This window comes from Mizuhopecten yessoensis, unplaced genomic scaffold (assembly GCF_002113885.1).
Source record: "Mizuhopecten yessoensis strain PY_sf001 unplaced genomic scaffold, ASM211388v2 scaffold1311, whole genome shotgun sequence".
Classification (NCBI taxonomy): Eukaryota; Metazoa; Mollusca; class Bivalvia; order Pectinida; family Pectinidae; genus Mizuhopecten; species Mizuhopecten yessoensis.
Window position 1 is genome coordinate 774,365 of NW_018403983.1, and position 16,085 is coordinate 790,449.

General features: G+C 36.6%; 1 protein-coding gene across 5 annotated transcripts in view; it reads right to left on the reverse strand.

The window, feature by feature from the left end:
* LOC110459055 (NADPH oxidase 5-like) overlaps positions 1-16,085 on the reverse strand; it is a 72,498-nt gene that overhangs the window by 14,901 nt on the left and 41,512 nt on the right. For all 5 annotated transcript variants that reach the window (XM_021511121.1, XM_021511130.1, XM_021511142.1 and 2 more), the window contains 3 exons: positions 2,515-2,665; positions 2,017-2,227; positions 449-846 (listed from right to left, as the gene is read on the reverse strand). In XM_021511121.1, the coding sequence (XP_021366796.1) occupies positions 449-846; positions 2,017-2,227; positions 2,515-2,665 (760 nt within the window). The remainder of the gene's footprint in view (positions 1-448; positions 847-2,016; positions 2,228-2,514; positions 2,666-16,085) is intronic.

Genomic DNA, 16,085 nt, shown 5'->3' on the forward strand with positions numbered 1-16,085 from the left:
GCCTCTGTTTGACCAAGGTAACCAAACCCGCCTCTGTGTGACCATGGTTACCAAACCCGCCTCTGTTTGACCAAGGTAACCAAACCCGCATCTGTGTGACCATGGTTACCAAACCCGCCTCTGTGTGACCATGGTAACCAAACCCGCCTCTGTGTGACCATGGTAACTTAACCCGCCTCTGTTTGACCATGGTAACCAAACCCGCCTCTGTGTGACCATGGTAACCAAACCCGCCTCTGTTTGACAATGGTTACCAAACCCGCCTCTGTGTGACCATGGTAACGTAACCCGCCTCTGTGTGACCATGGTAACTAAACCCGCCTCTGTGTGACCATGGTAACTAAACTCGCCTCTGTGTAACCATGGTAACTAAACCCGCCTCTGTGTGACTATGGTAAGTAAACCCGCCTCTGTGTGACCTATCGGGTTATAATACAATGTTACTCACATGCATTGCCGATATGTCCCACGGTATGGAAGAAACTAAAAAAGGCGATGAAAGCACCACAGAGTTTGTGAAAGTAGATGTTCTGGTCGATTGGCAACAAACGATGTAGGAATGTCAGTCGTAAGTAGGTCAAACTCTTCCGCAGCATTAGCACAATAATGAACGTCCCGTTGAAGTTTAGATTCATACCACAGATTCGCGCCAAAATGTACCAGCCGTTCGAGTCTTTGTAGTTATAGGCAGCATAGCAACCAAGCGCAATGTTGACCAGGATGTAAATGATGAGAAACACGATCTTTTTGCAATTGTTACGATAGTACGTGGTCGTTAAGTACCGAGACGATGCGGAGGATTTCTGTGCTTGTTTTCCCGTGGGTACCTTCAACCAGGATGCAGCACTGAAAACAAATACAAAAAAAATATATTGCATATGATAAAATACATGGCAAGATCAAATTTCGATGCACTTTTGAAATAACAAATATATAGAGATATATAGAGGATATATATATCAGAGGGTCATTACAAAATAAATCAGTAAAATGTCTGACGTTGTGTGTCCTGTTTAAGCTTAAGCGGGGGAGGGGGGGTCTCGACAAGAACTATTATATATATTTGAATGGTGGTTCTTAACATCGGCGGTTCTTATCTACCAATATCAGGTAAACTACATAATACCAGAGTTCAGTTTGTAATTCCGTTACAGAACACGCATCACCCTACTTAATTATGGGTTAGACTAGTACAGTTTCCCCGAGTTAAACAAGAGCTGTCGGAGAACAGCATAGCTCGCCTATGTATGTTATTATAATACTGCAACTATCAATAGAAACACATGTATAGTAAAACGTTGATATAGTGCCTGTCATTTTATTTGCCACCTCACTTACCACCATGATATTTCAAGGACTGTTAAATGTGTAGAAACATGTATGTGAAGTGATTGTTAAGAAATTAACAAAGTCCAATTAAGCTGTTTTTGGACGTTAAAATATGAAAATATGGTTCAACACATTGCTTACACTCAATCAAATACTTCAACCTTATAATAATAGACAACAGCCTATTGATGGTGGTGGTCCAACACTACCCAACAAAACTTGCGCAAAAACTTGAACCTCAAATTTAACTAAGTCCAACTTAGCTATTTTTGGGCCATAAAATATGAAAATATTGCCCAGAACATTTTGCTAACACTGCATATAAATGCTTCAACCTTATAATGGACAACAGCGTATTGATGGTGGTTGTCCAACACTTCACAAAAAAAAACTCTCCCAAAAACTTTCACCTCAAATTTAACTAAGTCCAATTAAGCTGTTTTGGGGCCATAAAATATAAAAATATGGTCCAGCACATTGCTTACACTCGATATAAATGACTTAAACTCATAATAGACAACTGTGTATTGAGTGTGATGATCCAACACTGTCTGGAAAAAACTTGCACCAAACCTTTAACCTCGGAAGGTGGGACGCCGACGCCGGGGTGGCAACATTAGCCCCCCTATCCTTCGAATAGGCGAGGTAAAAATAGTACCTGGTGATACTTTTGAACGTGTAACTTACCTCATACTGAGATTTTCCATTACGCCTGGATACTGTTCCAGCTCCGCCTTAAGTTCATCAAACGATAATTCCCCACTATTGTCCGTATCTGCAGATTCAAAGATGGCGTCGGTCATTTTTTCAAGTTTATCCTCTCCTAAAGTTAGAGAGCTCTCCTCCATGCTCGTTCTCAAAACAGTGTTCAACTCGTTCCGGTCAATATAGCCACTGCCTGTGGACGAAAATGTAGAAAACGTAAATTTAAACAAATGATATGCGTCCGTATGGATACCTCAACAGGAAACATGTGTGTGCGCATGAACGTGTTTGCCTAAATTGTTGCTTCATTGAAGTTCTGTTTATAAGGAACCCTTTATTTGGAACCATAGTTATTAGATGTCTTTTATGATTAACTATGTTTTGTACATCACTGACATTTTAACATGAGTATGCAAATATTTTGTGACGTCATCACACTTCTGTAATATAACTTTTTCCGAGATGCAAGATAACACGCACCATCAATATCGTACACCTTGAACAGGAAGCGGAGCTTCTCGGTAGGCGTCCCTTTTCTGAGCGTGCGCAATCCAGTCATCAACTCAATCAACTCAATGGATCCACTTCCGTTTTCGTCAAACATTTGGAAGAACCGCTCTGCAAAAAACGCCTGAAGCGAGAAAACCAGGTTACATAAAAAGGCACAGGAAATGAAATAGGAAATATAATGACACTATTGCTCTCCATTGTATTCAAGAATCGTGACTTGAATGTTTTGAGTTGGCGATTAACCCTTTCAACCCTAGGTAACTTGAACAGACTCTACCATACATTCATCTGGATGAGTATTAAGGTTCACAGTGGTGAAAGGGTTAATATTGTTTTTATTTTATTTTTGTTTACGCACTTTACCCCTATGACCTTGAAGGTAGGTCAATGTCGTTGCGCCATATTTAGGTACCCACTGATCACTTATCAAGATCGTGTCTTATGGAAATTCAGAAAATGTTTCAAATTTTGTTTACCCTTTCTAGCCTATTTTATCATTTGACCACAGCCAGTGTTCAAAGTTGACCTTTGACGCAAACACAAAACATAAATAGAAAATGTGCACTGCCGGTCTTCAGCAATATCAACATGCCTGGACCTTATTGTACTTGAGGAAATGATATTTGAGTTTGTTCAACATACTTAACCCCTGTGACCTTAAACATATTTCAGGGTAATATATATGAGAAAACTTTACGGCATTTCCCCACGTTCCTATCGGCCAGGTATCAGGAAGCTGCGTATTTGAGTATGCAAGAAGATGCTCGGAGAACAAGATGACGGGTGGAAGACGGATACAACACCGTAACACTTCGTGCAATGTGAGCTAATAATAGGTACCTACCGAACATTATTTCGGTCAAAGTTGTTATGGTAAGTAGTTGTCTGTCCTTTAATATCATCTAAAACATTGGAATACAAACGAATGTAGCGTTTAAACCCAGGAGATTTTATAATCAGCGCGGAGACGTGACGGCGGCGGTTACTCTCTAGAGATTTTATAATCAGCGCGGAGACGTGATGGCGGCGGTTTACTCTCTAGAGATTTTATAATCAGCGCGGAGACGTGACGGCGGCGGTTACTCTCAAGCTCCTAAGTTCGGGTTCATTATTCTCACCGCTATATAAAGAGTGACCGCTCGGTTACTATCTTATACTGTTACAATGCCAAAACGATTCTCACTCATACAAATGTATTCTACTGTCGTTTCTTTCATTTTACTTTAAACTTTGGTTTATTTACTTACATGTAGCATATGTAATACATAAAACAAATATAGTTTAACATGAATAATAAGGAGAAAGACACCAGTGTTGATACACTTATATAAATCTGTTCCCTTTCATCGTAACCAGCATTAACATATATAGCTTGGGGAGTGTGACGTGAATAGGGATAATTTACAGGGGACGGTTTCTATCCTATTAGCTGTATTACTTTATAGAATCATTGATTGATCGTTGTTACATCCGAACGTCACATGCGTTTAAGTATATATGTTATTGTAGTTTATCTAGTCACAGCTGAGTGATCGTACACGTGACCTTTAAGCAACACCTGGAAATAAACATCAATAAATCTGATTTTTGTTGCCATGTCATCATAGTCACGTATTCGTTAACATGACATGTGCGTACGTCATTTGATCAATTTTCAAAATTATACCTCCCACGCATCCAGGGAAAGTTATTTTTGTGAAAAGAAACTAAACAAACACGATTGTATTGGACAGTCAACACGGATATGACGTCAGCAGCACAGAAGGAGACTAATTAAAAGCTTCGAGTATAATAGAGAGAAAAAGTAATTAATTCACACACGTTGATTCGAACTATGAATAGAACTATTTAGCCCAATCAGATCGCAAAATGTGGTTACCTCCGATTAAATGATAGATTTATTTTCAATAGAAAAATACACGATTTTGTTGACATCGTCTCATGTGATGAACTTCAGAACGCAGAAAGTTGGGAATAGTGATTAGACTATCACTGGTTCCGTTTGCATGGAGAAGGGAAAAGCACACAAGGTCCGAGATACACTGATGTTGTATTATCGAATACATTAAGAAAGTCTCTAAGGATTACTCTCTCTCTCTCTCGCCCCTCCCCGTCTTTCTTTCTCTCCCCTCTATCTGTCTCTCTCTTCACAACCTTTCTGTCTCTCTGTCTCTGACTGTCTTTCTTAGGATTACTCTCTCTCTCTCGCCCCTCCCCGACTTTCTCTCTCTCCCCTCTATCTTTCTCTCTCTTCACAACCTTTCTGTCTCTCTGTCTCTGACTGTCTTTCTTAGGATTACTCTCTCTCTCTCGCCCCTCCCCGTCTTTCTCTCTCTCCCCTCTATCTTCCTCTCTCTTCACCACCTTTCTGTCTCTCTGTCTCTGACTGTCTTTCTTAGGATTACTCTCTCTCTCTCGCCCCTCCCCGACTTTCTCTCTCTCCCCTCTATCTTTCTCTCTCTTCACAACCTTTCTGTCTCTCTGTCTCTGACTGTCATTCTCAGGATTACTCTCTCTCTCTCGCCCCTCCCCGTCTTTCTTTCTCTCCCCTCTATCTGTCTCTCTCTTCACAACCTTTCTGTCTCTCTGTCTCTGACTGTCATTCTCAGGATTACTCTCTCTCTCTCGCCCCTCCCCGACTTTCTCTCTCTCCCCTCTATCTTTCTCTCTCTTCAACACCTTTCTGTCTCTCTGTCTCTGACTGTCATTCTAAGGATTTCTCTCTCTCTCTCGCCCCGCCCCGTCTTTCTCTCTCCCCTCTATCTGTCTCTCTCTTCCCCACCTTTCTGTCTCTCTGTCTCTGACTGTCATTCTCAGGATTACTCTCTCTCTCTCGCCCCTCCCCGTCTTTCTTTCTCTCCCCTCTATCTGTCTCTCTCTTCACAACCTTTCTGTCTCTCTGTCTCTGACTGTCATTCTAAGGATTACTCTCTCTCTCGCCCCTCCCCGTCTTTCTCTCTCCCCTCTATCTGTCTCTCTCTTCACCACCTTTCTGTCTCTCTGTCTCTGACTGTCATTCTAAGGATTAAATCATTTTACAATTGTTGTAGAAGAAGGCCGTTCCATACGCACGTACAATTTAATCGAAACTAGCCAATCAGCGAAGCTGTAGGCTTTATTGCACGCGTGTTATAAAGAAAATTTATATAATGTTTTTTACACTGAGTATCATTGTATTAATAAAGCCATTCCAGGAACACAGGGGCTGACGGTCATACACCCAGTTTTATTTTGCTACGCTCAGATATACAGATAATGTTACTATGTTTATCAATTCTGTACACTATCTGTCAAAGATAAGACCTTTTGATGCATTAACTGTTGACAAAATGCAAAACATTATGCACAAAGTTTCAAATTTCTCAACTTAAATTTGATCGTAAGAGGACGATTATACAGGAATGACGTTACTCTTTGACAGGTGTGTGTCATTGTTCCATTTACCGTCATACAGAGCGATGTTATTCAATTCATTTTTGCTTGTTTTTGCAAACAGGTGGAAATGTATTCCATCACGGCCTCACTATTGGGGCTGTTACCAAGGTAAAACTTCCCTATAAAACATTTTTTTGTGCCATTTCGTGTCAGGAGTGATTATAACCAAACCTCATAAACAACATTTTCTCTTAAATTTCAAAGTTAGGACAAAATCATGCTAAGTAGGCGTATGACGTCAAGCCGGTGTGTATTAATACTGTTCATCTCGAGACGCTCAGAAAGAACGGGTTCTTAAGGGTCCCCGTACCACGGTCAAAAACTGTGACGAAGTATTGGAAACCGTTTTTTTGTAAAGGGACATCACGCGAAAACCCTCTTTTTTTTAATGAATGCATGTATTGTATGCACTTCCACTTATGTTACCTCGCTATCCCCATATTCATAGTCCGTTCCAAATGTCCAGTTTGACCACTTGAATTGTTCGGGAAAGCCCTGCTAAAAATAGCGCCGGTCAGTCACCTGACTAGGCAGTAAACACAATTGGTGCGAGCGAGATGAAACGGTTTCCAAAGGGGCCCTCATAGAGGGGCGTCAGGCAACTGCAACTTCTTACCGCACTATGAAACCAAGTAATATGATTTCTAAGTCCGTATTAAAACTTATTGAACAGTAGTTATTCATCATCAGAAGTTAATTGCACAATTGCCAATATTCAGAATTTAAATTTATTTAGCTTTAAACATATTTGTTGCCAATAAAACTGAACAAGGAATGGGGCACATGTTTTTTTACAATTTATCACAGCCTTCTCCCGTCATACATTTACAATTAAATGTCAACAATGATAATAGGCATAAACAGAAAGTATATATATATAAATATATATTGAATTTAGGACCGGAATGTGACATCGGTACGGGGCTAAACACCTTTCTTCAACCATGGGACAACCCTTTCTGTAAAAAGGAATATTCACGAGACGAATATCCCTTTTCAAATGTTTTAATAAAGGGCATATATGCAATGACAAACTACACGCGTATAAAAAAAGAGAAACGTTTGTGATTGTTTTTATTACATTGTACAACTCAATATCTTTGGCCCATTTTTTTCTCTATACCATGCATAAACAAATATGTATACTCTCTTTCCCACTTTCACTGTCTCCATACGCTAACACTTAGTAAGTCATATTAGCCATCGCACACACTAAACTGTATGGCAAAACCACTTCGTGTACATGTAGAATATGTGTCAGATATGGGCTACTTGATAAGTATATTTTTTTCAATACTTTTCATGGATTAAAGCATTCTTGTCAATGGACCCTTTTTATGTTGAGCCAATCATTTCATTTTTGTCCGAAACAGAAGCCGTAGTTATCGGCAGCACGCGTCATTTTTACAACGTAAACAAATGTTTCTTCCCCTGTTTTCAATACGTATTCCGATTTTAACTGAAGTCGAAGATTAATTCTTTATAGAGAAAGGGTTGTTACATGATCATACATTCTAAGTCAACAACATATGAAAACAGTAACTGTTGAAATATTACGATTTTAAAAAAAAATGTTGCGCGATCCTATTTACTAGAAGTAGGTTCTCCTTCCTCAGTTATTCATCCTGGCCTGTCATTTTGACATCTTTAATCTATAGCTGCGATAATGTAGCTTTCTGACGACGAGAGATTTTTTTTTATATTTTGCGTCGTTGCGCCAGAGGAAGCCGGGTATTCATATTAGTACTAATTTAAATCTTGTATGTAAAAACAAACAAAAAGTCGTTTAACTAGCAATATAATTTAATCATACCTTTTTACTGAACCCGGTAATATTATAAATTATGTAAATCTAAAAGCGCACGTATCTCATTTGACCCCGATCACGAGTACCGACAGAGACAGGATACGCCGTGGCTATCACAACAGTTAACCCTTGGAGGGCCTCATGACAAAATCAAACTAACCAGTCACTTATCCCTTCCTTTCGCATAAACCACTGTATAATTATAGAAACACAAAGTAAACTCTCTCCGATACATGCCCATTGAAATATCAAAATAAGTTCATCTGTGTTCAAACTCAGACAAAGATACTAGCGAGGTTAATAGTTTTAGATATTTATTCATAACATAAACAGCGCTAGCATTTCTGTCGATTCCATCTGCTAAACTGGCTATCCCGAAGCACCATACTAACTGCTAGGGCAGTTATTTTCTCCTTTGAATACTTCCCACTTTTAATAATGATTCCGTAACGTACTCCGTGCGCTATCTTTTGACCATTTGGCAAATTTTCGCTTCGTAGCGGACACGGTACAACACTTTTCTTTGGCTTACTTCACACGGTCAGTCATTTTGTTTACAAAGAAATGGTATGCAATGCGCATACGCAAGTATTGAGAAATCCCTGAACTAAATGTTAGTCAGACAGGTAGAAATACCGATGATTATCTTAGATTTAATCATTTTTATGAATCTATTTCAGCCAAATCCGATCGTTATTTTCCATAAGGAGTCTCACTTGCTATGCTAATGTAGTATTTGAAAAAAAGACACAAAAAATAGTTACTTCAGCGTGATGCCCCTTTAAGGTCATTGGAGTGTATTGATAAACGGAAACAGGAAGTACATCCCTTGTTGAAAATCCAATGTAGGGAGACAGTATCACAATTTCCGCAAATTCTAATGTTTAATACTAAACTGATGAATATTGTATGTTTATTATTGACAAAACAGTGTGATCTCTCAATATCAAAGTATTTCAAAGCAATCCAGGCTTTAATTCAGTTGTTTTTTTATCAATGAGTCACATGTGTCAATTTTTCTTTACTTCAGGAAAACGGCTACCTATTTCACTACTGTGAAGTTTTTCAAGAACGATAACTCTTACCTGCAATTACTATGTGTATTTGGTTTTATTATAAAATGTCAATTTTTATATCGTCTATAGAGAATTAATTTACACAATTTCAGCATTTATTAAATTGATATACATTAATGCAATACTAATATATGTCAGTATCATTTTTAGTGACATTATTTTGTACAAATATTGTGTCTTTCATTTTTTTTTCAAAATTCACTCCATTTTACATAAATTTCCATTTAAAAACCTTAAAATTCTGACAACCTATATGTTTTTTGTGGCAGAATATTTTCTTTACTTTAAAGCAATATAACTACAAAATTTGAAGAAATTCTACTGAGAAATGGTGACACAATCCTATTACCTTAATGGCTATAGCATTGAAAATTCATTTCTACAGATAAAGATAAAACAATACATCGCTGAATTTTAATGAAAAATAATGAAGATGAAATCTGCAGATGAAAACTCAATTTTCTGAGTATAAACATTCGTCGTGGCTACACCAAGAATCGAACCCTGGACTGTGATTGTTATACCATCGCTCTCACCGATTTAGCTACCTGGTCAACGGAAGTGCCCTGGCGTAACTGTGCTTAAGTTATATCCGAACGGAAGTTAAGGGGAGGTTACTGTATATAGGAAAATAGTGGAGTGGGACAGGGATCATTAAACCATTTTTTTGGTCTTACGACAATGTTTCGGTTCAAACAGTGTAATGTATCACATATAAAACAACAGTACAAAACACACAGGGAAAGTCTCACTTTAATAGATAATTAACATATTTCCCTTTTTTTGATAATTTGATATATTTTACCAAAATACATGTGTAAGTAGCACTGCAGTAGATTTTGTCTCAAATTTCAAACATGTTGCTAGGTTAATAAAGGGTTCTCGCTCATTTCGGTAAAATTCAGTTTTCTTTGAAACAAGATCGTAATGATTTTTTCTTCAATGACGTTTTGATGTTTTCTTTACAGATAACGCGATGAGATTGCAAAAGTTTGTATTTTATACATGCATGTCTGTTTTTGTGCACTTCAACAAGAAATGTATGTAAATGAGTTTTATAAATCGCCAATCATCGGGGCGTTATTATTAACTGCCATTCATCTAGTCTCGTTCAACCAGACTCTTGTTGTCTGCGCAAGCTAACCCGATCAATTAAAGCTCTGATTGAACGAGACTACCATTCATCACGTGATTTTACGGATGTGAAACTCTTAAGGAGGTATAAAATATTCCAACACGCACGTTTTTAAACCAAATATAATGTTTCCATATAATACACTTTTGTGAAACAACACTGAGCAAGCATCCAGTTATACGGGTCTAGCCATTTAAACCCATTCACACACAAAAAAAAAAAAAAAGTTTAACCTTTATTCGCCATCTTGAAAAATCATTTTAAATGCATCTTTTAAATTTCTGCATTTTGAGAAATTATAATGTGCAAGCATACAAATGAAAATCAAGCCGTGTCCTGTCTCCTACATATCTGTCACCGACTTGACAAAAGGTGTAAACATATTTGTATTCATTTATAAATGTGTCGTGTAGTCTCGAGTATAATACCGCCATTATATACAGCCAGTATCAGGCAGGTGTGAGACACGGTCTGTACAAAAGGACATACACGTTCTATGTTCTGCCTCATTTCGACTTTAAGCATATTTCCAGCAGGTGGAAAAACTGAGATTCGTCATAGAAAAATAACCTGATTAAATAATAAAACGGTCCCCGCTGTTATTTGGTAATATTATACTATCTGAAAGCTATAAAATTTGCGGGTTATTTCCTTGCATCAAATACGTTTATGCTTCATATCGCCAGTGAAATAAAGTTCATGAGAGAGAGAGAGAGAGAGAGAGAGAGAGAGAGAGAGAGAGAGAGAGAGTGAGAGAGAGAGAGAGATTTTAGTCTTACTAGTTTCAGAATTAGAACTAAATTAAGTTATATAACAGACTTATAACAATGTTATATTACAGACTTATAACAGACTTATAACAATGTTATATTACAGACTTATAACAATGTTATATTACAGACTTATAAAAATGTTATATAACAGACTTATAACAATGAAATATAACAGACGTATAACAATGTTGGTTAGCTGGACTATAAAGACAATATTACGCTACAAATTGTTCATCTCAATCCCGAAAAACTTTCCTCTTCCGTAACCACGCAGATACTCTTCTATTCCGTTGTCTTTCATCTTAATAATACCAACTGGGCCAACCATGTTATCTTAGCGGTTAAATATGTCATTGCATTTATATATGGCACAATATTAAGTTACATCGGATAATGACATTGAAACAATTAAATTAATAGCATAGGTCAATTTTCTTTCATACCTGTTGCTAGATTTAATGAAAATTTGAACATTTAAAAAAACTTCCGAATTTGTGTCAAGCGACAAGTCTTCATTTCCAAATAAAAACAAATCTTAATCACATGGTACTACTTAATTCAAAATATTTACTTGTTGAAAAAGGATGTTTCTTTCAATACAATAACGGCGATATTGGAAAAAAGTGATAAGTCCAGCAAGGGGTTTCCACAAGGTTCACACGGAATAAGTCATAATTTAGAGAACTGCAACGGTGTCTAAGCTTCGTGTAAATAACATTTAACCTTCGGTCGCCGTTACCAAAGTAAGAAGGAGGAAAAATATGTTCGTCGGGTTTCATGAAATTTTTAAAGATATTCAATGAAAATGATGACCTAATAGAGTTATCGATGGAATTCCAACAGCGAAGCGTTGACGGTAAGAAAGAAGAGTTTGTTGTTGATAATCTGAAATACGGGATTCTATAATCATTTCTATTTCTCAAAGGATAGCGAACTAGATATTGTACAGTGGAGGAAGGCAGGGAAGCAAAGTAGACTTGTGTTTGATTAATATTCATTTTATACAACAGTTGAAGCCTTCTTCTTTTTCTTCTAGCAGACATTTTTCTAAACCTGTTTTAAAATTTAAAGAATAGATACTAGCATATGACCGGAACCGGTTATATTTCGAGCGGCTTCACGTTGGGCTTTTTCTAATGTTTCTGATTCGAAACTAGATCATCCATCCCACAATTCGCATGCATATTCTAAAATAGGTAACTAGGTAACCATTGTGTAAGTATATGGACATTTATAATCAGCTGCCGTAGCGCTATCATCGTGTCCATCAATGTACGGTTCGTCCCACTAATTTTAGGTAACTTAGGGTTGTGTATGTAGTATAGATACCCAGTACAGACGTCACGGCAAGGTAAATCGTGGAACCATCATTTGAACGTGGACCACTCATTATCACAACAAGCCGCCGCTTTGACTTTGTAAAGGTTACAACTGAAACAGGTTGGAGTTTGAGTAATAGCAGACTGAACATAATACGTATCTCAACAATTTGATTCGTGTTTTAGTAACGCGACTTAAAATAGCTAGGAGTTTTGTAAACAGTCATACTAATCCAGGTGTTTGGCTGAATATTTTTCAATATTTATTTTCAAGTTACTCCAGATAAAAAACATGATTTCAGCTAGCCTGAAGTGTAACACTGCTTAGAGGTTTACTTATATTTAATAGGATACATGATGGTCGCAGACACTTACTAGCCTCTTTATTAATATCATATGAAATAACAATTTTTATTTTAACATTTAAAAAGTATACATGTGCAACAGGTCCATTTTACCTTTCCGGTACACTTAACAGACACGCTAGCGTTGACAGTGTGTCTGGTCCCTGGTTCAGCCACTGTCAAGTAATTACGTTTTATAAAACGACAATCATGAAAAACGATACCGAAATCATGTAAACCATTACCGGGGCCCTCTATCATCCTTCGCTTGTAAGTTATTCAAGTAGTATGACAGGGTTTTTTCGATGTATCGTCCTTGTGATTAAATTACACAGTTTGTGTCGGTATCTACCAGACGTCGTACTCAACGTCTGCTACTGTATTATACGGTCGACAGAGTAAGGTCGGGGTCAAGGAACTTATTTCCTCCTGTCTGAAAACCGATTTCATAGAGTAAAGGGGGACAATGTCTGGTTTTATCTGTACTTGCTTTTTTGTATTTACTGAAGGAACACAAATCACCACTCCTCAGTCAACACAAAACATTATATCATCAAAATGATTTAAAGGGCGTCTCATTGAAGTAAAAAATAAAGTTTGATGAGAAATAACAAAAACTTCAATATAATTCACTAGACGCAACAGTCAACACGAAACATCATATCATCAATAAAATAGTTTTCCCCTTAAGTCGTTTGATTTAAGTTATATTACAAAATATAAAAACGCCATTAGATGATAAATAAAACCACGAACTGAACAATAATTACATGTAGCTTGCCTCCACATTCCACTAATAAATATCCAATGTTTAATGTATCCTTCTCAACGTCGCTAGATTGAAGTTTAAAAAAATATATAAAAACGTCATTAAATGAAAAATATAAAACGAACTGAAAATAATTCGTGACCTTTGACCTAGCGTAGGAGTTTTTGACATGTATTGCAAGCATGTTACGCGGGGTTCTTCCAATAAATAGTCACATGTGTATTTTTTTTCATTCGAAATGTAGTTTGTCCAATTTAGAGGCTTGCGTGACGCCATAAAGGTCATTTACACACGCAAAGTGTTGGTGTTTAGTTTACTTCTGTGGTTTGTTTTGTAATTTGATCTATATTATTTCATTAGTCACGATTAATTTTGTGATTTAATCTGTTTTTATGAAATGAAGTATTGTCAGATTTTAATCTGACGTAGCTCTATGCCATAATGACGCCACAGATAAGGATATCGGTGTTTCACCTTTCTAACATTGCAGCATTGATACAATCTTAAAACTTTCTACCACGAAAACTGTAGTGTATTGTTCAAAACAGGGATTGCTAAATCAAATGCGACGCCTCTTTCTGATATATATTTATCAAGTATCGGTATAAAAGTCCTTAATCGGCATATTAAGGGCTAAATGATCCAGCGTATGAAAAATTGTACGGAGTAAAGAACAGCATTTGGAAGAGGGCATTGTGACGTTACAATTCAAATGGAGTCAGAAAATTAATATTAACCTATTGTTTCTAAAAATAGAAATATCGAGTTAATATAAAAAAAACGTCTATCACGTGATTATGATACAAATAGTGAGGATGGATGGGGAATTTGTGTGGTATAGTATAATACATGTATTTATCTATATAACAGGCAAGATATTGTTATAAATTCGCCGACGTCTTTATCTTAGCAAGAATACAAATACAAGAAACTTAATTAAAAGTCGCATACAGGTAAATAAGGAACATTAACATTTAAGGGCTATAAATGCGATAAACATATGAAAAATAACAATTACACATTCTATTACAAGTAAGGGGAGATAATAACATATATTATTAAAAAGCTATATTAATTATCACAGAAAAAGAAAGTATCAAATCCAGTGGCGGATCCAGAGGGGTTTTTTGGGCTTCAGGAACCCCTTCCCCCCCNGGAAACCCCCCATTTTTACATCCATTTTACAAGGATCGAGCTGCAAACATCAAACAAACATAGATACTGTATAATGGACAGCAAAAACTACATACTTATGCATTCTGCAAGCCTGCCTTCCTCAGTTCAAATGACTTTTTAAAAAAGAGGCTTATTTCCTGCAAAAGCCGTGGGCCATTAGATGACAATAATGATATTAAAAAAGATTTCGCTCAACAGACCGAGTATTCTCAGATACAACATTACCTGAACCTCCTTTTCCGCCACCCATAAAGCATTGCACACATTTACATTTCTTTTGAAATATTTTAAGGACTTCCCACCCTTCGTAATACACATGTTTTCTTGTATTTTCGTGTCGTCATTTTCGTATTGCGTATCGGGCATTCCATTACCGTGGTGTAAATTATAGTTACACCGGGTAAACAATAGTACACGTGCGTGACGATGATATGTCAACATCCGATATCGAGACTTCACTTGGAAATGACATTGTGTAATAACACGTATTTCAGAAAGAAAAAAAATTATGATACAAAGACATTAATTAACTCACGGGAAAACACTTACATAAGGTCAGATGACTTCAAGAAGGTCGTATATGAGGCGCATGGAATGCAGACTGATGTGTTTTGTTTACCGACCTCACCTGTACATTTCAAGTGCTAACAGTAGTTCGTAAGCTCGGGGTCGCTACGACTTTTGTTGTCGAGCGAGTTACGCTCTGTCAGATAAATCATTTCACAAATAGTGGTTTGTAAAATATCAAGATCCCTATCAAATATAAGTGCATGTGCGTACACGTGATAACGGCATACCCATGCGATAGCCTATGATTACATATGTACCTGACAGGTAAATATACCATGCGTAAGCGGGCTATGGAATGATGTCAAAAGTGTACATGATTGAGAGTAATTTTGTTCAATTAAAGAACAGTAAATTGACAATTTAATATAGTAATTTAATTTATTTCCATCGTTTTTGGTATAGTAAAGAAAATAGCTGTCATTGTATAAATTATATCCCTCTGCAAAAAGTTCAGATTTTTTTTTTCAAGGTAGACAACTCTCATCAGGATCAAAAATATTGTAAAATGTAAATTAAATGAATAATAAAGACTTTAGGTGTATCTGATTCAATTTTTCATTCTTTTTGTATGAAACTGTGTGCCCTGTTTTCTTTTAGCTTGTATATAGTGACTTTTATCCAAACAATTTCAATAAAAAACTTTTTGTGTAACATGTTGTAGATATTTTATGATAAATAAAATATTTGTAGGCTTGATTAGCAATGCTTCTTTTCATTATTTCATTGTTGTAATAGTTTTGAACAATGCCACACACTCCAAAAATGTGAAAGTGTAAGAATTGACAAAAAATCAATAATTCGGTATTTTTTACAAAAAAATACCCAATTTATCGGAATGCTTAGATTTTCATAAAATCATCTCTACATAGTGACATAACCATTATGTAAAACTTTCATTGAGTTCTGCTGGTTAATTGCAAAAAGGTGGAGCCTCCTTAAGTGGTACATTTAAAAAATAAAATACAAATCATTACTTTCTCATTTTTCTACAACAGTGCTTGTATAACAGACACACTACCTGAACATAATCCGGGTCATTTATGAGTTTGTATCCAATATATACATATCATTATTAGGAGAGGAAAGTGTTACGACGGAAAGGAAGGATAAGTAAAATGTTTTGTCGTTTTCACCGAC